The 23,822-nt window shown below is 44.2% G+C and overlaps 1 protein-coding gene across 1 annotated transcript in view; it reads left to right on the plus strand.

Annotated features, from left to right (window-relative positions):
* The window catches only part of LOC138488342 (trafficking regulator of GLUT4 1), a 201,848-nt gene extending 179,520 nt beyond the window's left edge, over positions 1-22,328 (plus strand). Inside the window, exons 2-3 of the mRNA XM_069615241.1 lie at positions 10,294-10,426; positions 15,424-22,328. Coding sequence (XP_069471342.1) covers positions 10,294-10,426; positions 15,424-15,434 — 144 coding nt within the window. The 3' untranslated portion in view covers positions 15,435-22,328. The remainder of the gene's footprint in view (positions 1-10,293; positions 10,427-15,423) is intronic.
* Positions 22,329-23,822: the final 1,494 nt, after the last annotated feature.

Here is a 23,822-nt window from a genome sequence, read left to right on the forward strand (position 1 = left end):
AGGGTGGAAGGTATAGCCTTTCGGAAAATGGTCCTCATGATCGCTCTAATGAAGAGACGTCTGGATTTCCTCCGTGATGGCAATCTACTTGCACTGGGAATCCTGCAAGTGGTCCCAGTGAGATAACAGATTAAGTTGCGAAGGCTTCATCCTTAGTCTCACCAGGGGCAGCATAAGAATCAAAGAGATCATAAGACCGAGAAGTCTCTGGAACCACCGGGCAGAAGTTTGGGTACTGCTGTAGAAATGGTGGGTGGTCTGATTCAATTGCGCAATGTTGTATGTTGGGGAAACGACAGTCCGAGCGTCATGCCCAAAATGGCTCCTGAATGAATGAGTGAGTGGGTGAGTAGTACCTTTTATAAAGTGTGAACTGTGTGGACTGGATCACCCTTGGTGCTATGGATTGAATTCTTTGGGAGGGAAGGAGACACGATTGCTCCGGTTTCATGGAAAACCATTCGTATTTTAGAGTCTTGCAAGCCACTCAGAGGCTGGGCCTGTTCGTCTATGGAGAAGGGTTCCGAGCAGACAGTTGTCTAGGCAGAGAAACACGAATTTTCCATAAGCAAAGATAGGCTACACTACAGGGAGACATTGTGTGGTCACACTTGGGGCTTCGTTGAGCTTGAAAGAACAGTATTTGGACAAATAGTGAGGAGCCTCTATTGTGAAGCTTCAGGAGTGATGCTGATCCTTGCTGATGGAAATGTGGAAATGTGCATCTTGGAGATTCACAGATGTAAACCAGTCTTATTCAAGAATTCTGGTTCCTGTGATTATGTGGAAGGTCTGTGTAGCCAGAAATGTGTGCAGGTCTCACCGATTGAAACATTGGCGGCATTCCTCCTTTTTCATGGAGAATGATAATCCAGAAAGAGGGAATGCTGGGATCTTGCTTGCTTTCTGGCACCAATTCTATAGCACTGTGTAAGAGAATAGTTTTATTCTCTTGCTATAATTCTGGATCTGATGATTTGAGACCTCAGCTGTTATGATGGAGGAGTAGTAGGACCGTTTAGTGCAAGACCTTCCGTGATGATTTTGAGTGCTAAGGTGAAGTATAAGCGGAACACCCATTCATCAAGTATACAATTAAGGAAACTTTTATTGTCTTTGTCAGGAGGAGTAGGAATTATTCCTATAGGTTCTGGGGGAATCAAGCTAGAAACAATGCATTCCAAGACCATCCTTCCTGGATTCCCAGGGTAGGCCAGGAACTCATCACATTGGTCTGCATTATGAGCCCATCACAAAAGCCTACCTCCTCGCCTCTGATGTACCCTCTTAACCTACCCCTCAACTGACTGCTAGCTAACATCTTTCATTCGCCTCTAGCCTGCCTCTGTCCCTCACTTCATGTGTTTCCACTCTAGCACTTCACCCATCATGGTCACATCCCGAGCACAGCTGGCCGTACCACATACCTGCACTTAATGTCCAATGTTGGTTGTCCTTAATCTATGTATGTTCACTTATGTATGTCCCCGGTCACTGTTCCATTTTCTCCCCTCCACAACCTGGTCAGAATGTCCCTCAAACACACCCCATTGTAAGAAGCTCAATGTTTCCCATCAAATCTGATTTATTATCTATTGTACGCTCTTTTGTGATCAAAAGAACTTTGTTCCTCCTGTATATATAAATAAAATTAAAATAAAATAAGTGTCTATGGGCCTCAGATACAAGGACAGGACATAGAAACTAATCTGGCTTAGTTTACCCAATCAATGAAAAGCATGGCCCTCACTAGTAATGGGAACCAGCTACATGGGGTTCAGAAGGAGAACTGTCCCTTTAAACGATCGTCACTACAGTGTTTGGAACTCCATGAAGCTGGTAACCCTTACATTTTGCTCCCAAACTCAGCACCAAGCACAGGCCGTGTGTCAGACGCGGAGTAAGATACGTTTTTCCCACGGCCACGTTGCCTTAGAACACCAAACTGGCAAGTAGAGTTTCTATCGGCTGTGCTTCTCCCACCAAGCTTCTGGAGAAAACACACAAGAAGGATACCCTGCCTTGGAGGTATCTGCTGAATTAGCGCAGACACATTTACAAGGCCGGAAGGAAGGGACGCACTTTCCGTGCACGCTGTGGTGGCCACATTACATGCAATCATTTTTCTTGGTTACTGAGTCAAACTAACTGTGCAAGAGATGCAGTGTCTCAAACCTACTGCAGCCAACAATGGCAGGAGAAGAAAGGATTCAGAAAGAGACCGCCCACCTCCACTGAAATGTTCAACCCCATGTCATCAAGTTCATCCCCTCATGTGAACTCTTTAGATATAGACGGACGCGCCATCTATTAGCCGAAGCCATGTACAGTCGACTTCCTAACTCCCAACCCAATTCGCTTACTTCTGGCTGTCACAGACTATGGAATGCTAACGCTGCTTTGCAAATACTGCCTGTAAGACTCTCAAGATTTTGTTATTTATGTTTCATCATTTTTTCAATACACCTTGTTTTATCTTCCACTACTACCACCCCTCTTCCATCGGCCCATCTGATCCACCTCAACCCTTGCTTGTTGTTCAGGCGCAAGGACTGCCTCCGTGCTCCAGTGCTGTTCTAGTTGCAACTTATTTCTGTTTCAAATGACACTCTGCTCCTCAATAAAGACAAAGCCCTGTTTTCCAAGTTTAAGTATCCCCTCATGCAATCACTTATATATGTTTGGTAAGGGTCTGGTCTAGATTGGCCTGTTAGCAGCTCGTATGGTCAGCATCTCCTTAGTCGGGTTCCCTCACCCCTGTTGTTCCATCTTCTACGGTCTGACTACTGGTCTTCCACAGACGGTGCAACATCTACTGCTCCCCCTTTGACTAGTCAGGTTACGAATACATGTTTTGATCAGTTATTCCAGGCTCTTTTTCTATTTTTAGAATTCGACTGGTTGTTACCCTTTCTTGCTTGTTTCTGCCCAGATTGTTTTCCTTTTCTAGGGTTTCTCAGGTATATCTGCTTATTACATCCATGCCATGGCAATGGCTGAGGGCTTAAAAAGCCTATCCGCCATTTTGAAGTCAGGCAGGGTGTTATGTTGGCTATGTGGCTCCCTGTGTCAGGCTGTGATTCATCAATGATTCTGCTCTGGTCAGGAGCGGAGTGGGAGCCTGGTGTGCATGTTCGCTCTCCTTCGAAGAGTTGGCGGGGAACGAATCTTATGTTCGCGGACGGGTTAGCGAACAGTGGCACTTGCCACTGCGTCTCTCAAACGGGTATGATAACAATGGGAAGTGTATGTATAACAGTTCACGGAGGGGGGAAAAAGGTGCAGTTGATTGAAAGAAAGGCTAACTTTTAGTAGAAAGATAATGTTCAGGCACCATTTTACTAAAAGCACAACAGCAGAAGGATGGACCATGGGGAATATATACATACCACCTCTAGGTAGCATGTTACATGGCTGGAGGGCATCCTTGCTCTCAAAGGCCCCCGCCACCCGAAGCCCAAAAGCAATGTTGATCAATGTAACGGTCGCAGGATGAAAGCGTTCCTTCAACAGGGTATGCATATTGCCTGAGAGGAAACAGAACAGGCTACATCCAGGGAAGAAGCAGAAGGTTTCGTTTTGGAGTGAAAACTATTATTTTTGCTGGAACTACCGAAAGTTGAAGATGCAGATGCTTTCCCTCCAACCTTAAACTCTCTCCTCCAACCACCTCAATAACTCTCTCCAGGTGGTAAGACTGTTCCCTTCTACCTCCTCAATATCTCTCAACGGTGTCCAGTCAGTGGTCGAAGTGAGCGGGAGTGGTCAGGAGCGGTGCTCCTCTACTTTTTTAAATTACCTTTTACAGCTCCTATACTTTTATTTTAAAAAGAAACTGTTCCGGAATGGTTTTGTTTTCAAATAAGAGTGTAGGAAGTACTTGAAACTTGCCCTTTCAGTGCACTGCACTGAATGTTCCCTTAAACACCTGGTGCAAGTGTTTGGTGGTGTGTATTGTGTGTGAGAGGGTGCGTGACGATGGGGTTTGTGGGGAGTGGGTGCAGGCCAGCAGGGAAGATGGTTCCACTACTTCTTTTCGTACACTTCGACCACAGTGTCCAGTCATTCATTCTAAAACAAAAGGATCGAATGCAATAGATTCGAGTCAAAAGGACCGGAAAAAAAAGACTGAATGCCTATTTTTATATGTATTTTTTGGGGGGTTTTGGTATAGGTAAATTGAATGGTTATTAGCCTAAAAAAAAAAAAAAACATTCAGTCTTTTTTTTTCAGTCCTTTTGACTCGAATGTATTATATTTCGATCCTTTGTATTCGATCCTTTAACCCATAACCTCTCTCAACAGATGAAAATAAATCTCTCTCCAATACTCTCCTTTTCTCTCTCCTCTCACCAGACCACTCTCTCGTCAATCTCCCCCAGCACCTTCTCGAACCCACTACACTATCAGAATGCACTGGTCGCTTATTAGTGCATAGCCTCACCCGCTTCAGTGGGTTTCATGGTGACGTTCTACACCGGTGTTCCCTGATTTAGTAAAGGTTACGACGGGCTAGTTCTAAGGAGTGCACCTGTAGCCGGTTTGGTCTTTGGGGGCTTGGCTAAACCTTTAATTGGCCTATCCACAATTTGTATATAATGTTGACCCTCCCGGAGGTGGTCAGCACTGGTTCTGTGGGTCCTGTTTTACTAGTGGGTGGACTGGGGATTGAGTGAAAGAGCCTTGCACAGTAGATAAAACACTGGCAGCCGGGCGATATGGTAACTTTGTATCAGCAGCGTTTGTTCTAGCTACGCAAGAAAGGTTTTCTGTGATGTCACTTGGAAGTTCAGAAGGCTGGGATCAAGAAACAATGTATCCGTGTGCCTCTCCCATTGCCAGAGAGTGAAAGAAACAGGTGAATGAATCTAAACGCTCGCAGTTAATGGTGGGGAGGAGCTGCAGTGACAATCCTGGAAATGTGCCATTTTCTATGTGATCTTTTGGGTCTGGCTAGTGGCTTGGAATAGCTTTCCAGGAGTAGCAATACTATTGTTGGGGCTGATCTCAAGGGGTTTGCGCCTGACCCTCTTAGTCTTGGTGGGCGCGCTCCTGTGCCTGCCCCGGTAGGAGTGATCTGGGATTTCCTGTATATCACCTCCAGGATCCTGTAGCTTAGGGCAGCTCCCGGCTTTTCCCTTGAACCACCCCAATGTCAGTCCCCAGGTTTTGACAGAGGGCTTTATAACTTAACTTTGTCTCCTTTGGAGCCTCAATGGGTAACATTACAACTTAATTAAATAGCCCACCTGCTACTGAACGATGTACCACTGAAATGGTGTAGGTTTGTAGGATCTATGCCATTTGCCCGCAGGCCGTTTACACCGAAGCCAGGTTCCCCGTGGCGGGGATCAGCGCTATGGGGAAGCACAGCACCTCTTTCCCTAGCCTTCCCCAATGCAGGGGTCTCGTCTGCAACCCAATTCTCTCCCCGCCCTCCTACACCCACTCCCTGCCATGTGTTCTGCAGAGAACCACCCCACAACCTCTAGTCTCCTGGCCCACCCCCTTCCGTTTCCCAAATACACAAACGCGTATCTCACCACAGTCCCCTTCCTTACCTCACACATCCTTTATGCGCAGTAAGTGCACACGCTATTCCCCGACAAGCTGCTGTTCTGCAAAGGCAGCCCATCGAGAAATGTTACGACAAAAGCAGCCGTAACGGGGTTGTAGCGCAAGGTACCACCCCATAACCCTAGCTCTGGTGCTTTTCACCCTGGAAAGCCATATGTGGGGAGTGTAGTCGGTACAAAGGTAGACTTCCAGCCTGTTGAGTAATACCTAAGGTAGTCTATGGCTCACCAAACCACCAAGTACTCTAACTCGACATTAGCATGGTTTTACTCTTTCAGGTGGAACTTTCTCATCATGAAGAGGACCGGTTGTGTCAGGATTGTGGAGGTGTTTGAGTCAAAAAGTGGGCCAGGCAGAAGGGGAACTTGTAATTCAGGCCAGCTGTGGGAGTGTAGTCAGTGCCCGTAATTGCAGTTCCACAGGCACTGTTTGGTTGGGGGCGGTGGGAGGGAGGGGGGGGGGAAATAAGTGTTGGTGCTCCGGATGTTTGTTCTATTTCCAGTCAAGCAGTGGCGGGTGTTTCTCTGCATCTTAGCTCAGCAGCTGCCCGGATTTCAGAGACTGTATTCTTGTAATGGCGACTCACAACGGTACTACCCAGCAGCTTCCAGACTTGTAGCAGCGTCCCGCAGCAGCTTCCTAGTATCGCGAGAACACCGCCTCAGAGGTCATTCCACTGGGCTGATTATGAAGTTCCTTCCCAGCGTTCGTCTCGTTGCCTACCAGGACCCCCTCCCTAGTCTTGTGTCTCCCTCTACAACTAAGTGCTCGGGAAATACTAATCGAGGGATCCAGGGTCGAAGATAAATTGTTGGAATATCTGCAGGTATTTTCTCTGGGCACAAAAATATTGTGCAACTCACTTATTGTTTCGTTAGTTTCGGTATCAGTTGTTCCTGGGGTTAGTATTGACGCGTTTTTGCTCATAACACAAAGAGTCACAGAACTTTGCGATACTATTCAGAGCTTATATCAAGTCACAGATCTAAGCGCTGCTGGCCATAGCGCTTACATCAAGTCACAGTATTAAGCACTGCTGCCCACAGTGCTTACATCAAGTCACAGTACTAAGCGCTGCTGCCCAGAGTGCTTCCAACAAGACAGTATCCAGAGATCCTGCACACTGCCCTTTGCATGCAAACTAGGAGAATTCACGTGAGGCAACAGCCCTCTCTTCCGTTTTCCTTCCCCCCGAGTCCCTGTGTATGTGTTTTTTTCTTAAACAATTCTTTAATAAGGGAGAACAATATTAGCACAGTTAGATAAAATAACTTTGCTAAACACATTCTCATATACTACAACTTATCTACAACCAACAAAAAAAGGGCGGGCAGCCAATCCCGAACCAAAAGTACTCCACATTTCATCATATTTGACATTTTGTTGTTGATGATGTTGGTAAGGTCGACAGAATATGCAGCCAATCCTCAACAGTAGGATTACTATCACTCTTCCAAGGCCTCATGATACGTTCTTTGGTCATCAGAAGCACGGTATAGGTCCAATAGAGCTTACCTTTGGACACAGTGATATTTGCAGGGAACAGATCTAGCACACAAATCATAGGTGCGCGCAGAAGGGAAAGACCCAACAGAAGATCTATACATTCAAAAACATCACCCCAAAAAGACTGGACCTTTCGACACAACCAAAACATGTGCAGGGTAGTACCTATATGTCTCCTAGAAGTCCAACATGCATTGTCCAGGCAAACCTATAAGACCCCATTTTCCACAGACACCAACCCACATAACAAATGATCCACTGGGTCCCGTATATCCGAGTCCATTCATTATCAGACAAGATCGTTGTCTTGTTCCCCTCCCTCGCCTCGTCGCGCCTTGAAACACTTGTGTACAGGCGCGATATAAATAAAATATCCTATCATAACCTTTGTCCCAGATCTGATTCCCAAGCAGTTCTACCTGGCTGAGAGGCAGTACCGAGCTCAGGAGGAGTCCAGCGTGTGTAAAGCGTAGAGGCAGAAAGCTGCATCCTTTTTACATAAATGAATAGTCATGAGTGAAGTATGCAAGCTAGCATGCAAGGGTGAAAACACTATACTAAAAAGATTTTGTAAATCAAGATAACGTTTGTTCTGAGTTAATCACAACTAATATTTAAATCGTTGGGACCATCATAGACTGTACCTAACTTCCATATTCCCTGCTTTTCCCACGAGACCCAAGAAAGCGTGTGATTATCAATTTTTCATCGCTGGGTTTTTCCACAGGCAGGAGTCCTTACAAAGTGAATATTCTTTCCCTCGCGCTTCATTGCTCTTCTTCCAATCCTTCATTCCATTTCTCACTGTCTGTGGGGTGGGGTTAATTGGGAGTTTCCTTTCCATATAAAGTAGGTTAGGAAGTGGGATTGGGGAAACAGAATCACTTTCAATGACGACCCAACTTGGGCTATCTCTGATCTGCCCTAAGCCAATGGTGTAATGTATCCCGCTTTTAAGCATTGTGATATTGATTTATGTTAGTGAAACCAAAGCCTCCCAATTGCACCAATATATGGAGCACATCCACTGGGATTTTGGCTTTCCCACCATCGCCCTACAAACCTATCAAAAACCTTGTTCATTTCTAGTACCAGCCTACTAAAAAGAGGGAGGGGGGAAGCATACTAAATACATACAATAACTTCCGGAGTAAAGTCATTTTAATTGCATTTACCTTACCCCTCTTCCGTTTTCCATGAACAATATCAGGGGTGCTCTTTAACGCCTCTCTCAAGCCTCCGTGCTCCTTATGACTTCATTGTGGTGTATGCAAGGACCCAATGATTGAAGCCACTGGCTTGCTAGAGTATACACTAACGTTGTACCATGGGCTATCACTACGTGTAACACGGTGCATTGTGGTATGTGTTTATTTGGTGCAGATGTCTGAACTTGAGCCCACCAAGTCTAACCTTAGTTATATGTGTTAAGCAACACAGGGGGGCTCATTCGGAGCCTGCTGGTCTGGAAACAATGGTGCCGTTAAGCTTACCAACACTGTTGTTTCTGGACTGGCACATTACAACTCTGCTGGCGGATGCTACGCCACCCGCAGAGTTTTCACGGAAGCAGGTGCTTCTGTGGTCCCCACTCCCATAGAGTCATATCGGACTCTATGGGAATTGGGACTTACAATTTACCGGCGCCTGACTTTCTGGGCTGCCGGGCTTGTAATCCCCCGGTGTTACCAGGAAGTCAGGCCCCAGCAAATCATTACAGGTCCTGCGGCAACCCACCAGTATCACCAGCACGGTTACCGACGGACCCGTAAGGAGGCCCCTGGTGAACCAATCAGTTTTGCTGACATGGAGTTAAAACGAATGTACTTTCAGTGGAGTCTAGTGAAAGAGCCACTTATGCATGTATTACCCTAGAAATCCTCTTCCCCCTGCGCAACTTTTTCTTAACCCTTTGTTCTGTCTCTGCATATTCCGCCAACCCATCCACAATCTCCATAACCCTCTTCCCACTACTGCACTTATTTTGACCTATTGCATCAATTCGGGCACACATGACAACCACGGTGGAAGGGTTACGTCCTACGATTGTGTAACAATAGCTATCTCATTAGCACATCTGAAGCTCATCAGTGTCTCCACCATAGGGGCACAGTCCAATATCAGGATCGGGGAACAAAGCCAATTCATGGACCCAGCAGAACATGAGATGCTCCGATAAAGAAATCTGTGACTTGGGTCTGACTTATGAATCTACGAACATTGCAGAAAATTAAATTAGAGGACAGAGCTATCGGATCCCAATTGTTATGGTAGAGTTTAAATATGTGTTTTAATGAATCCTTAGAAACATGGTTTATGTCATGGAGTCAGCGCTGGAGGTTATTCAGAGAAATATGTAATAGAAATTTGGTTGTCTGAGACCGTATACCTACATTTCACTGAATACAAATTTACCTAAAGAGAAGTGAACGAATTTATTTCACCGAAAATGGTAGGTAAAGTGGTATATGTATAGTGCATGATAGGTGGGGTATGGGGTAAGAGTATAAGTTAGGACAGGAAGGGGTGAGGCAGGATGAGGGATGTTGGGGGTCTCCCGTATTATAATAGAAAGTATAAAAAGTAAAAAGTTAATTTCGTTTTTCAGTGAAATAAATTAGGTAAAATATTTTCGAATAAATCACATACATCCGTCTGAGACATGCTGAAAAACAAATGCCATCTATTTTACAAAGAGAAATGGCATCAGACAGAAAACAAAGAGCTGATATGAATGTTAAAGGCGACTGGTGGTGGGTGAGGAGTTCCTTTGGGGACTCCTGAATGCAAATTGGCTAATTCAAGACGCCCCACCAGTTTTGCCGGTTCAATGTGATTCCATCAAGTTTTGTTCATCGCAGGAGAATTCATCGCATTTTGTTTTTCTTTTAGGACGTTTTGCCACAGCCCCCAAACCCCTCTACTTTTGTTATTACTCTAAACCCACCCCCCACATACATTTGTGGCAAAACTCGATGAATAAAATGCTAGGAATTCTCCTGCGATGGAAAATCTATCGATGGGACCTCCCATTCCTGTTTTGCCACCTGGACCCAATCCTGTAACACATTGACAAGTGGAGGAGAGTGAGTGAGATGGAAAACTGTTGACATTCTGAAGCATTCTAAAACAATGGCAACTTGGCTATGTCTGACATGAATAGTGTATTGCTATATGGATGACACTAGTTTGTTTCTTTTCTCTCAACAGTCAAGGAACAGCCTGCAGCAGGGGGATGCAGATGGCGCCCGTCGGCTTGGAAGGATGGCCAGGTTACTCAGCGTGGTCTCCATCATTCTGGGACTGGTCATCATTGTGCTCTACTGCGTGCTGAACTATGCAGGTAAGCTTAGAGTGAGATGAGGCCAGGGTCAAATAGGCGTGTGTCTGGCTACACCCTCCTTTTTCAGTCTCCCCTTTTTTTCCAGCCAGGGGTGTTCAAAGCCATGGGACAAAAGCAGCAAGTGATTACTTTTGGGGCCTGCTAGAGCCAGACCCACTGATGGGAACAGGGCATTCTAGTTCTGTGGTGCATTTGAGAGAAAGGTGGATGATGAAAAGGGCAACATCCCATGGGGACCCCTGCTAGGCCTTACGAAGACCTAGATCCAACGAACAACCCCTGCTACTCTACTGATCATTGGCAACAGGAAGCACCAGCCCTCTATGCCGGCCTCTCATTAGGTGTAATCCTTGCTCTCTGCTATTCTCTCATCACCATGCTCTCGCGTAGCCTTATCCCTCACCTAACCACTAACCCTGCACATCATCTGTAGAACTTCATGCACTCCCCTGCATGCCCATCAACTACTTCTCTATCTCTCACATTCCAACCCTATTTCGCCTCCACCCCCTCTTCATGACAATACTCTGCCTGCAAAACCTACCCCCACGCCAAACTCATCTACCTCTCTCATCTCCTGGAAAGAGCACCACCACTTCCTTCTGCTCCCCAAAACAAGCCTACTCTTGTACTCAGGAATGCCCTATCATTCTCTTTTTTGCAAAACCACCTTTCTCATAAACAACCGACGCCCGAGCTCCCATCTTATCATGATGGCTGGCACTAAAATATGGATCACACCACATGACTCTGCAACTCGTGCAGCCTAGTACTCCAACTCTGCTGCTACCCTTTCCCACTCTCCTCCCCTAGCGAATAAAACATTTGCCATTGGCCGGATTAATAAAGCCAGCATAATAGCTCCCTGCCCTCGGTTGACATTTTTAGATCTTCTGCCAAACACAACGCTGCTAAACATGTAGCACCAGAACACTCATACTAACACCCTGAACTACTAACCCTTGTACTCCCTCAAAATCTTTTCTTACACTTCTCCTCAAATCTCTTTCCTCTAATGTCCTAGTCAAGCTCATGGGTGCCTTCAACCTCCCCAACATGACCAACTATTTGGAACTGCTCGCGGAACTGGCTGTCATGGATTTTAATTTGGTTTAGGGACCTCCCTCTTACCACCGTTACCTCACACGCTCCTCCACTTTCCCTCACCAATGGCCTCAACCATGGATCTTCGCAGCCATCCAAAATGACAAACATGCACCTCAACTGCACTGTTAAAACAAACCCACCACCGGTCTCTCCTTGCCTCCTATGAGCAACCGCTCCTTGCTCTCACTGCTTCTCTGTACTCAAGTAAGCCCAACTATTACGCTTACGTCATCTTTTCTCCCTGATCTCATTCTCACAAGCTATCCATGACCATCATGACAATGCTTGCCCTCCCCTTGACTCTGCTCTCTCATCTTCACTCTCAGAAGATGACTTTGCCAGCTAATTCTCCTCCGAACTATTTAAGATACGCGGCACCCTCTCAATATCACTCTGTATACAAAGTCCTTTGTTTGTGTTTAAAATGCATCCATGGGTTAGCACTAGCCCAGACCCTTAAACCTAGCTGAATCTGACACCTGCTACTCACACTGTACGCTCAAACACTCTCCTGAACCTAACCATCCCACACCAACCTCGTTCTGCGTCCCACTTTGACTTCTTCACAATTCGAACTCCTCATCACTGGGACTCCCTACCCCCAGAAAGGAATAACATTCCAACAGAGTCTGGTGTTTACATTGCTCTTAACCTCCTCCTCCTCCTCCCATTCATCCAATGATCCCCAATCACTTTCACCATTGAAATGAATTTCTGTATACATTTAAAAATACTGCAATTCGGCAAGAGGTTTTCTATGTCAGTCCTGTGCTGTCCTGCAGTGATTTCATTTACTGTTTGCAACTTCTTCCCCACTATAAACCCATTGAACGCATGGAATATTATGCTAGGAAAATGTTAGGCATCTAGCACTGGGACTGCTCTAGCAATCAATCATCATGTCCTTTGTACAGGGCTTCTTGGGAAAGCTTTTAAGTAAGAAATACATATGAAAAGATCCCTTGAGATAAAGAACTACTATTGGAGTACTCCATAACAAGGAAAGCCCAAATCTGTTTTTTTAGCAGAGATTCCCCGGAACCCGCTTGCAATGGGCTTGTGTACCCTGATCAATGCACCACCCCAAGAGTTAGAAAGAAGTTCCTGCAAAGAGAAAAGGTGGCAGAAGGCGAGATGAGGATGCTTTTTAAGGGATGGCTGGGGAGCACAGGATTCTGAAGTGGTCTGTGATCTAAAGGCGGCATTATGCAAACCTACATATGTACATATATAGGTAGACAGAAAAGGGTTTGAGAGCAGACGCGCCTGAAAAGGCGCGCTGAGGAGCTGAAGAATACAAATATAAGATTGGATAAGGTGAGAAGCCATTCTATACGGATGCATGCAGTGGTGGGCCTGTATAGGGTTGCGATCTCTCTCCAAGGCATATAAGAGTGGGGAAATAACCCCTCAAAGTGGGATATAAAGTACACTGGGATGGATGCTGCCAATCCGAAGCCGTTTCCAATCACTCAGTGTGAAGGGAGGGGGGGGGGGCAGAGAAGTAGGGGATGGGGTGGGAGAGGACGCGTGAAGGTGTTAGAAGCAAGTTGCCTGTAGAGCACCATCTATCCCACTAATATGTCTGCAAGCCCGTCAGTCAAGCATGACTCAGGAGTATCCAAGAAGCAGCATTGATCAATACTTTTTGGAGGATGGTGGAAGTGCACCTGGTCAAAGGTATTGAACACTCTGATATGATATGATATGATAGGTTATTTATAACGTGCTTAATAACCAGAGGTTTCTAAGCGCAGACCCGGGGATCGAACAAGTGGTGCGTTGTGTCATCTTGCTTCCAATGCGAGCGCGGTGACCCTGAGCTATCCTCCCGAGACTCCCGAGATACCTGAAGAGATATCACAGTCTCCCTGCCCCAAGTCAAATGAATATTAGGGCACAACAACCAGTTTGTGACAAACCCCACAGTGTATTATCCCTGAGAATATGAGGCAAAGGACTGTGGGCATGACACACCTGAGGCGAAGTTCTAAAAGTTGAATTATACAATGCAACAAGGGCCTTTTCTCCCACTTTTCCACTATGCTTTAAATTAGTTATCACAGCACTTTTCTGGAGCCTGTTGTCATCTACCTCTTTCCTTATCCGCCAGAGTCCAATAACCAACCACCAGTGCACCACTCAAATACAGCCCCAAGACCACTGTGTTGTCGATATCAGAGTGCAATGGAGCTCTCCCTTTAGGGGAACAGGCGATTGAACATTTCCAACATTGACAGACGTTTTGGGGGTCTTTCAGCAGAGGGTTTCATGCACAATCCCTTACGGTAATTGAGCCCTCCTCCCACATTCAATACAATGGGAGGTGTGCATTATGCCTAGGGGTCAATGAAAGAACATTCCTGCACGTCTCCATTTTTGTAAGCATGCGCAATCCCAAACAATTATTAAATGCCATTATGCCCGCACTCAGAATGCATTCTGATGGTATAAGCGTGCAATCCCAAACAATTATTAAATGCCCTTATGCCCACGCTCAGAATGCGCTCTAATGGTATAAGCGCGCAATCCCAAACAATTATTAAATGCCCTTATGCCCACGCTCAGAATGCGCTCTAATGGTATAAGCGCGCAATCCCAAACAATTATTAAATGCCCTTATGCCCTCGCTCAGAATGCACTCTAATGGTATAAGCGCGCAATCCCAAACAATTATTAAATGCCCTTATGCCCACGCTCAGAATGCGCTCTAATAGTATAAGCGCGCAATCCCAAACAATTATTAAATGCCCTTATGCCCACGCTCAGAATGCACTCTAATGGTATAAGCGCGCAATCCCAAACAATTATTAAATGCCCTTATGCCCACGCTCAGAATGCGCTCTAATGGTATAAGCGCGCAATCCCAAACAATTATTAAATGCCCTTATGCCCACGCTCAGAATGCACTCTAATGGTATAAGCGCACACTCCCAAACAATTATTAAATGCCCTTATGCCAGCGCTCAGAATGCACTCTAATGGTATAAGCGCGCAATCCCAAACAATTATTAAATGCCCTTATGCCCGCGCTCAGAATGCACTCTAATGGTATAAGCGCGCAATCCCAAACAATTATTAAATGCCCTTATGCCCACGCTCAGAATGCGCTCTAATGGTATAAGCACGCAATCCCAAACAATTATTAAATGCCCTTATGCCAGCGCTCAGAATGCACTCTAATGGTATAAGCGCGCAATCCCAAACAATTATTAAATGCCCTTATGCCCTCGCTCAGAATGCACTCTAATGGTATAAGCGCACACTCCCAAACAATTATTAAATGCCCTTATGCCAGCGCTCAGAATGCACTCTAATGGTATAAGCGCGCAATCCCAAACAATTATTAAATGCCCTTATGCCCTCGCTCAGAATGCGCTCTAATGGTATAAGCGCGCAATCCCAAACAATTATTAAATGCCCTTATGCCCACGCTCAGAATGCGCTCTAATGGTATAAGCGCGCAATCCCAAACAATTATTAAATGCCCTTATGCCCACGCTCAGAATGCACTCTAATGGTATAAGCGCACACTCCCAAACAATTATTAAATGCCCTTATGCCAGCGCTCAGAATGCACTCTAATGGTATAAGCGCGCAATCCCAAACAATTATTAAATGCCCTTATGCCCGCGCTCAGAATGCACTCTAATGGTATAAGCGCGCAATCCCAAACAATTATTAAATGCCCTTATGCCAGCGCTCAGAATGCACTCTAATGGTATAAGCGCGCAATCCCAAGCAATTATTAAATGCCCTTATGCCCGCGCTCAGAATGCACTCTGATGGACTAAATGGTATAAGCGCAAAACCTTCCCAAGATGAGACACCATAAAAGTCACTCTAATTTCCACCTGGCTTCTTCTGATTGTTGATTCTTTGCATTTCAGTTTTACACTAATGGCTGATCCGATGGGACCGAAGAGCATTGAAAGATTATCTACGCGCCTTCACAGTTTTTAAAATTCATTGCAAGAGAGCCCTCCCTTTTTACACAGTCACCAAAGGAACGAGGAGGCCTCGCCGGGGTGAGAGCGGCTCAGCTGGAGATACGTCGATTCGCATGCAGTATCTCTCAGCCTATTCGAGGATTGATTTCTTACCCAGTCAAAATGTGACGCAGCTCACGCAGTCGGAGATTGGCGAAGAGGAAGACATGTTGAGATTGGCAAGGAAGAATCCTAAAAAAAAAAAAGAGGAACACAGTAGGACATGCCCTACTGGTACAAGCGTAAGATTAAGGTGAAAAAATGAAGACCCTCAAGGATGTGAAAGGAAAAGCGCCGTGCGGTGATGAATTCTGGAACAGAACAAATTCCAAGGAATTTCTGACAATAGTTATTATGTTTCATTATGCACAGTTTGTAGCAACCATTTTTTTGATGGGGAAAAAGCGGACATGTACAAATTAAAATAATGGCTGCAAAGATAAAAAAAAACATTGACTTTTGTTCCCCTGCTGTTTGCAATGACGCTTTCTTCAGCTATATACTTCAAAAGTGGACTGTTTTGTATTTTTATGGAAAAAAAGTGACCATTTGCATGCTGTTCGGATTCTGAATGCATTTCTTTTGCTGTTCTAATGTGGCAGAGTTCATGGTTTGACATATACAATGCACAGAATAATAAATAGGCTGGAAGAGAAGCACGTGCCAAGAGGAACTAGGTGCGAAGGAAAAGCTGGTGTAGCTTGGAAAAAGTGTTGCAGGAGCCACGAGCTTTGAGGGGCTGATGTCAAAGTATAGACTGCAGGGTTGTCCAATTCCAGGCCTTGAGGGGTGGATCCATGTCAGGTTTTCAGGATGCCTCTAATTAATATTCATGAGATAAATTTGCATACAACGATTCAAAATGTATGCACATTTTTCCTCATGAATATTAATGAGGGATATCCTGAAAACCTGTCAGGATTCTGGCTCTCAAGGGCCAGAGTTGGACAACCCTGATATAGAGTGACGGGGTGACAAGGCACATGCTAAAGTACAAGATGCAACGCATAGGAAACCAATCTCAGGGTTCTTGGTGATGGGCACAAAGCAAGACAAGCTAACTAAAAGGAAATTTACTAACCACCTGGAGTAATTTGGAAATTGTTAAGTGTCCCACAGACAGTCATTGGCAAATCCTTGAATTGACCTTTATGACAACGGCATCTGCTATCCGATCGCCAGTTGTGTTTCCTGGTATTTATTTATATTTATCTAGCGCGCAAACAGACCAAGGGCATTGAGGCGCTGTTACTTGTAAGAGCTTAGTTACAAGGGCACCGGAATAGTAGCATTCAATGGCACATTATGAATACTACAAGGCCTAGTACTGATATTAAGACTGGTACAATTGGTCATAACATTACAGCATATGCAGTGGGTCAAATGAAAGGCATTCAACTGATGCGACGCACCTTATGTAAAGAGGGTGAAGAGGTATTAACTCCACCTCTTTAGAAACAGGTGTGCCTACTATCCCACCTAAGCGGGCACCACACTGACTTGTGTGCCTACATACTGAAGACCTTCACGGCCTCTGCTTTTAACATAACTGTGAATGCTTCCTTCACAAGGATGGGGAACGTGGGCCAATGTTTCGGTAGATTAGAAAATCAATGAAAAGGAGCAGCGTATCCCCGAGTGCGGATAACACATATATTATTTTATTCATTTTAGTGTGATTTGGTGTACACAAAACCTTTCACACTTGCATTTAAAATGTAGGAAAAAATCAAATAAAATGTGTGCTTCCATTTATCCAATACAAACCTTTCAGAACACAATCACATCTCAATGATTACAAAAACCTCTGAAAGAAATCTACACAAAGCTAAGAGGAAAGACACATATGTCTTTGCACTTTAAAAAGGAAAGGTTGAAGTTTGTAGGAATTGTATTTTTAGTAGCTACAACCGTGCTTTGGTATGAGAGAGAAAAAATGATAAAGCAGTCTATAGGCACAATGAAAACATGTGAGCATGTGCACAAAGTGCACTTTGGATACTCAGGCAGTCACTAAAACCAGCTGGTCAAACAGGGTTGCCCAACTCCAGGCCTCAAAAGCCGGATCCATGTCAGATTTTCAGGATACCCCTCATCAATATTCATGAGATACATTTGCATACAATGATTCTAAATGTATGCACATTTCTGCTCATTAATATTAATGAGGGATATCCTGAAATCCCATCAGGTTTCCGGCCCTCATGGCCTGGAGTTGGTGCCATACAATTGCGCAATCCAGGGTTGGTCAGAATAATTTGCCAAAGATAGAGACATTTCAAATGAAAGGCAAATGCTCAATATATTAAGGTTCCTGCCCCTCCCGACACATACTACGACGTTTGGTACTCCTCTAAAGAGAAATGCTTGGGACAGGGGAAATAAGCAACGCTGAAATATAGAGACGTGTTGTCTAGTGTGGTAAATAAAGAGAGTCCAATGCGGCCATTTTACTGTACAGTAAAATAGGATGCCATTTTCCTCGGCAAACATGAGGCCTTTCCCAACAGGTAGGCACCTACAATACTGCCAGTGGCAAATGCAGCTCAGGGATATTCTGAGACATGAGATGGGCAAGTTGCATACAAGAGCTTTTTAATTGGGTTATTTTCATATACACCAATCTTAAATGAGAAAACACACAATTTGGAAAACATTATTTTCTGCTACCACGATGGTAATGAAGCACATTTTGATGCCATCTGGTCGTGTACACTAGACCATGTACAACACCTGACCCCCGTGGCCTCTTTCTTAGGTACACAATCTATGCACCAGAAGACATTGGGCTTCGTTTTATGCAGGAGCACAATAATGGTGAAGAAAACGGGCACACTATGTGTATCATAAAAACACTTTTTTCGCCCCGACCATTTTTGTGGTTTTTGTAGGCAGACTGGTGGCAAGGAATGAAATCACTGTGCTCGCCATGCAACCCCACTCTGTATTAAAAAAGAAAAAAAACAGTTCTAACTTTTTCCATGCTGGTGTAAAGGCAATGGACTCTGCCGGTTTCCAGCAATTGCCAGAAGTTGGCAGATCCCACTGGAATCCATTGCAAATTCTGCCTGCCATGCATAAATCTGTTTCGACACTTTTTTGCCCTTCGTAATACAAACATAGTTGCCAACATGACCCATTCCAATCTGCACGCGCTTAGCAAGTGCCGGTTTTTTCTTTGCATTCTGGGACTTGTAGTCTGTGTTTTAAAATGGGAAACGTGGAACTACAAGTCTCAGAATGCAAAGAAAAAAAACAGGACTGAATAAGCACCTACAGATTGGAATGGGTCATGTTGGCAACTATGAATACAAATTATGAAATGCGCAAAGAGTTAACTGAATTGCACAAAAGTGCAAACATACGTAGGGCCAGGATTTACAAATCCTTTTCTTATTTGGAAAAGGCCACTGGAAAACGGGTTATAAATCAGGCCTGTGTAGTCTCTTCCTGCAACTATATTTTTTGTTTTTTAAATGATCCTCAGTGTCGCTTCTGCTGCCTCCCTGGTACCCATTTCGAATACCTCCCCAACTGTGATCTTAGTAGACTCCACAAAAGCTGCTGCTCTGTTAAGGCTGGGTATTTCTATCTCATGATAGGGAGAGGTCTGTGTCTCCTTTTGTCAGTGCACCGTGACAACGGAAATACAAAATTTGCCAAAAGCCCTCTGGGCTCGATTCATGGAATATTTGCCCGGTTCAAAGTGAATTTGCACTGCTGAAAAGTGACTTTGCACTGCCGACACAAACCCTGATTCATGGCTCTCTGTCTCTAACAAATACATTGCTGCTCTGTGAAATCTTGCCTCCAGTACTCACCACCACTCTGGGCGTTCTCCATGTGCAATCTAATGTGGCCCTCATGACTTTCCGGGCATTGCGGGGAAATGGCCTCTTAATTTTGTGTGGTAGGCCAAAGGGCCAATTTACACAAAATAGGGCCCACAGAGGTTTGAAAGAAGTAGGTTGTGTTCATGGTAAGGCACTTTACTTTAATTTTGCTGTTGTCCCTAAATGTTGTTACAATATACTTTTCTTTTAAATAATGTTTTTATATTTGAGTACAGTGTTCCGTTTCCCTTATATGGGGACTCTGTAAAACCCTAAGTGCAATTTCAAGTTAATGTATTTGCCTGCGCTGTGAGAGAGGCGCGATTGAGGCGGGCAGCTTTCCTACTCTTTTTTTTAAATTTTATTCTCCAGTGAAAAGATTTTTAAAATACAGTTTACCGGTGACTAAATGTTTATACACTCAAAATCACACATGCATTTGCATATGCATTGCCCAAATTGGCAGGAATATCCAATGAATGATTGTCGCGCAACAAACTGATGTAATCAATTGAACCGCCATCCACTTTGGAGCAATCAACAGAGAACACTGTATGTTCACCAGAAATCCATGAGATTGTCTTAGTACACAAATGAGTAGGCTAAGGGGTAACATAACCAGCAGCGAGAAACATGTGAAGGTACACAGCCTCCTGGAGACTAAGCTTGATAGGCTACATGTGAAAGTACACAGCCTCCTGGAGACTAAGCTTGATAGGCTACATGTGAAAGTACACAGCCTCCTGGAGACTAAGCTTGATAGGCTACATGTGAAAGTACACAGCCTCCTGGAGACTAAGCTTGATAGGCTACATGTGAAAGTACACAGCCTCCTGGAGACTAAGCTTGATAGGCTACATGTGAAAGTACACAGCCTCCTGGAGACTAAGCTTGATAGGCTACATGTGAAAGTACACAGCCTCCTGGAGACTAAGCTTGATAGGCTACATGTGAAAGTACACAGCCTCCTGGAGACTAAGCTTGATAGGCTACATGTGAAAGTACACAGCCTCCTGGAGACTAAGCTTGATAGGCTACATGTGAAAGATCTCGGGAAAGGAACATGGCTTTTCTACTATTGTTTACACTTTCTTTGGGGTTCTACTGTCACTCCAACAACAGTTGGGCCAACAGGACTGACTCGCCCCTAGCACCAAGGTCAATACACCGTCCACTCCCCAACCATACCCCACCATGGGTGATCTGATCCCCACTGTTTCCTCCCCTGGTTGCTTGTAGACCCCTTGCTGAAAATTGCCCTCCCTCCCCTGTTGTTAGAAACCCCACGTCCTTGTTTCTCTGCTCCCTAACTTTGTTCTCCCCCCCTATGAGTGTGCCCCAAAGCAAAATCTGCGCTCAATAAATACCCTATTAATAATTATTCATAATAGTTATGATTATTTATATATCTCAGTCGCAGTGCTCTTGATGTTGCAATCCAAGGGCCATGAAATGTTATTCCCCCAACGATTCAAAGAACATGTTATGATAACTTCCTTACAAAAAAAAGGAAACACGTTCCTCCCAATTTGTCCGGGTTTATTTAAATAATTGCCAATGGCTAAACCACCCACACGCAGACATAACGTATGTGGGCAATATAAATGTCACCCATGCTACTTACATGTATGTATTCCGCCCATTGTATTATCTACGTACAAAATACTCTGTAGAGCAGAGACTATACAACTACCTTCAAGCATTATGGGGACCCTGACGTGCACCTCCTGAGTGTATATGTCAGCAACATATTGGTCAATTACAAAACTAAGAACATTGGAGACTGAAAGCAAAACAAACTAAATGAACACCTCTTTGGAAGAGTAAAACATCTGAGTTCTAGCAAGACCGATCCATATTTTCTGATGATCAAATTCGGTTGTGATGTCACAGAACTCATCGATGAGCATTTCAGTGTTTTTTTTTTTGCTGTGCCATGGTTTAATTATAAAACCTTTCATAAAAACAAAAATATAACAATATGAAAAATAGGATAACAGTATTTTGAAGTAATACAGCCTTATTGTGATGCCGCAGAATGTTACGAAGATGCACATTAAATGAACTGTGACATCACAGAGCTGTGTTGTGATGTCCGAGAGCACCGTCAATACATGAGTTAACATTATTTTGCAAGGTTATCAGCATGCCATTAAACTGAATCGTGAGGCCTCAAGCCATCAGTATCAGAGAGGTCCCTAAGACCCTGACACCTGTCCTGAAGCTCATTCACTACTAATACCTAAAACATATATCATTTGTACTGAACATATATTAGCTAATGGACTGGCCTGCAGAGGAATACCACAATGTTGCCAAGACGGTTCTGCCAGGTAGTATTAGCCTGCTTTCCTGACACACCCATAACTCTGCCAGACACTTAACCTCCACACACCCATCCCATGTTCATTAGTGCCATAGAAAACGCCATCTAGAAACATGACCTGTACAGTTGAGAACAGTGAACCATGGAATCATTCCACCAAGGTCTGTGTATGAGATGTTCAAACACATCCCAAAGTCTCTGGGAACAGTGCTTGCAGCTTAGGGTTTCCCAGTTGGAAACAGCTAATTAGCAACATCTGCAAATTTGCCAGTATGGAATCCTACTCATCTAAAAAGTACCTAGGAAGCAGCACCTAGAAGGTGGTCTAGTAATGAGCACCCCATTCCCAGAATCCCATGCACGTCCCCGTGCAAGTTCTTCTCAAACTCCAAACCTGCATGTGACTGTATCACCGGGTTCTGTAGCCAAACCCAAATGTACTGAGTGAAATATTTTTATGAACAGTTTTTTGCAAATACAATAGCATGAACATGTCAGGAGATCGCAAAAATCCTTCCACTCCTTATATGCCACTAACTTGTCCACTTTTGGCACAGTAAAGTGATACGTCTGTAAAAGGGGGATTTTTATGTTCAGTTTTTGTACTTCTTGGCATGAAGGAAATAAACACGCATGGTCCAAAACAATCTGATCTCTTGTGTTTTATTCGAAGGATGAATGGAGGAGAATTGTTCATCCCTTGGAACAACGGTAGTCAAGTGACAGGAAAGGGAAGTAAAGCGTGGAAGGGCTACAAGGTGAAAAGAGATGAATGAGAAAAAGAAGTGATCAATTACAGAGAGAGCACAAGTTGTAGACACAAATAGAAAAGCCACACTATAAAGAAAGCGCAAGATATCTACAGAGGTAACTACATAGAAGCAATCCTAGAAATGACAGAGGGATAGAAGATAAAGAACAATGCCAGTAAAACAGAGAAGACATTAAAGATGTGAACAAAAGGAGATAGGCAGGAAAAAGACAGGGATAGATATAAACATGTGTGATTCAAGGGATACAAACATTTTGTTAAGTAAATCAATTGATTTGCAGAGCACAATCTTCCTTAGGAAACTGCTATACGCAAGCGGATCCCATAAGGAAATCCCAGTGAATCGGCTAGATAGTATCACGTATGACGTACTATTACGCCAAATACTAAATATTCTATTCAGTAAACCCATATGATATGATATGGCATTTATAACGCACCTGTACACAAGCACCTAGAAACGCTTGTATAGAGGCACATAATAAATGCCATATCGTATCATATCATAGGGGTCTACCGAATAGAATATTATGTATTCAGCGTAATAGTACGTCATGTATTCAGCCAAAGCCGAACATATGAAGCCAAATAGTTGTTTTACTTTACAAAGCATGTTCTAAATTTGGAAAAGACACCTTTTAAAAAAAATTGAAAGCATTACTTCAAACGTTTCTATGTTGCATTAATTTCTCTTTATTATAATTAACATCTCATCCTTGTTTAGCACACACAAAATAAGAGATTAGCAAAAAAAAGAAAAGCAAGACCCATATGTATGGAAGGATGTTGCATGTGCAAAACCAGTGCTACTCAAAGTGGCAGACTTCACGAACGCAAAGTGTAAGGCTGCGATAAACAACATGGATCCTGCAGTTTGCAACTGCCATTGCAAATCACACACATTGCCATCTTTTGTGAGTTGCAAGTTGGCTTGGGTGGAAAGTGAATTTCAAACGAATGGTTCCTGTCTGTTCATGCAGGACACAAGGCGAGGGTATATGTGGAGTTAGTGGAGTACACCTCTCTCTATTTTTAAAGAGAGGACTTTCTGCCCCTGCAGTGGTCCCGGAGTACAGAGTAGGTGAGAGGAAGTCACCCAGGATCCAGTGCCCGGGCCGTTCTAGAACTCACAACAATGCAAGGTGGAAGGATAATTGTTCATAAATTAAGGCCCATTGAGAAAAAAAGTTTCGGGATTTGCGAGGGGGCTTTGCAAAGCCTTAACCGCCTGCATCATCAATTCCATTAATTACCCTGAGTACAGGGGCCCAGTGAGATGGACCAACTTGGAACAAATTAAAGAAATGCATTGGGATTAGGGAGTTAAAACTCGGTACTACGAGACTAGGAGGCGAGGGACCGAGTGACG

The sequence above is a fragment of the Ambystoma mexicanum genome, chromosome 9 (genome assembly GCF_040938575.1).
Source record: "Ambystoma mexicanum isolate Mex_15411 chromosome 9, UKY_AmexF1_1, whole genome shotgun sequence".
Taxonomy (NCBI): domain Eukaryota; kingdom Metazoa; phylum Chordata; class Amphibia; order Caudata; family Ambystomatidae; genus Ambystoma; species Ambystoma mexicanum.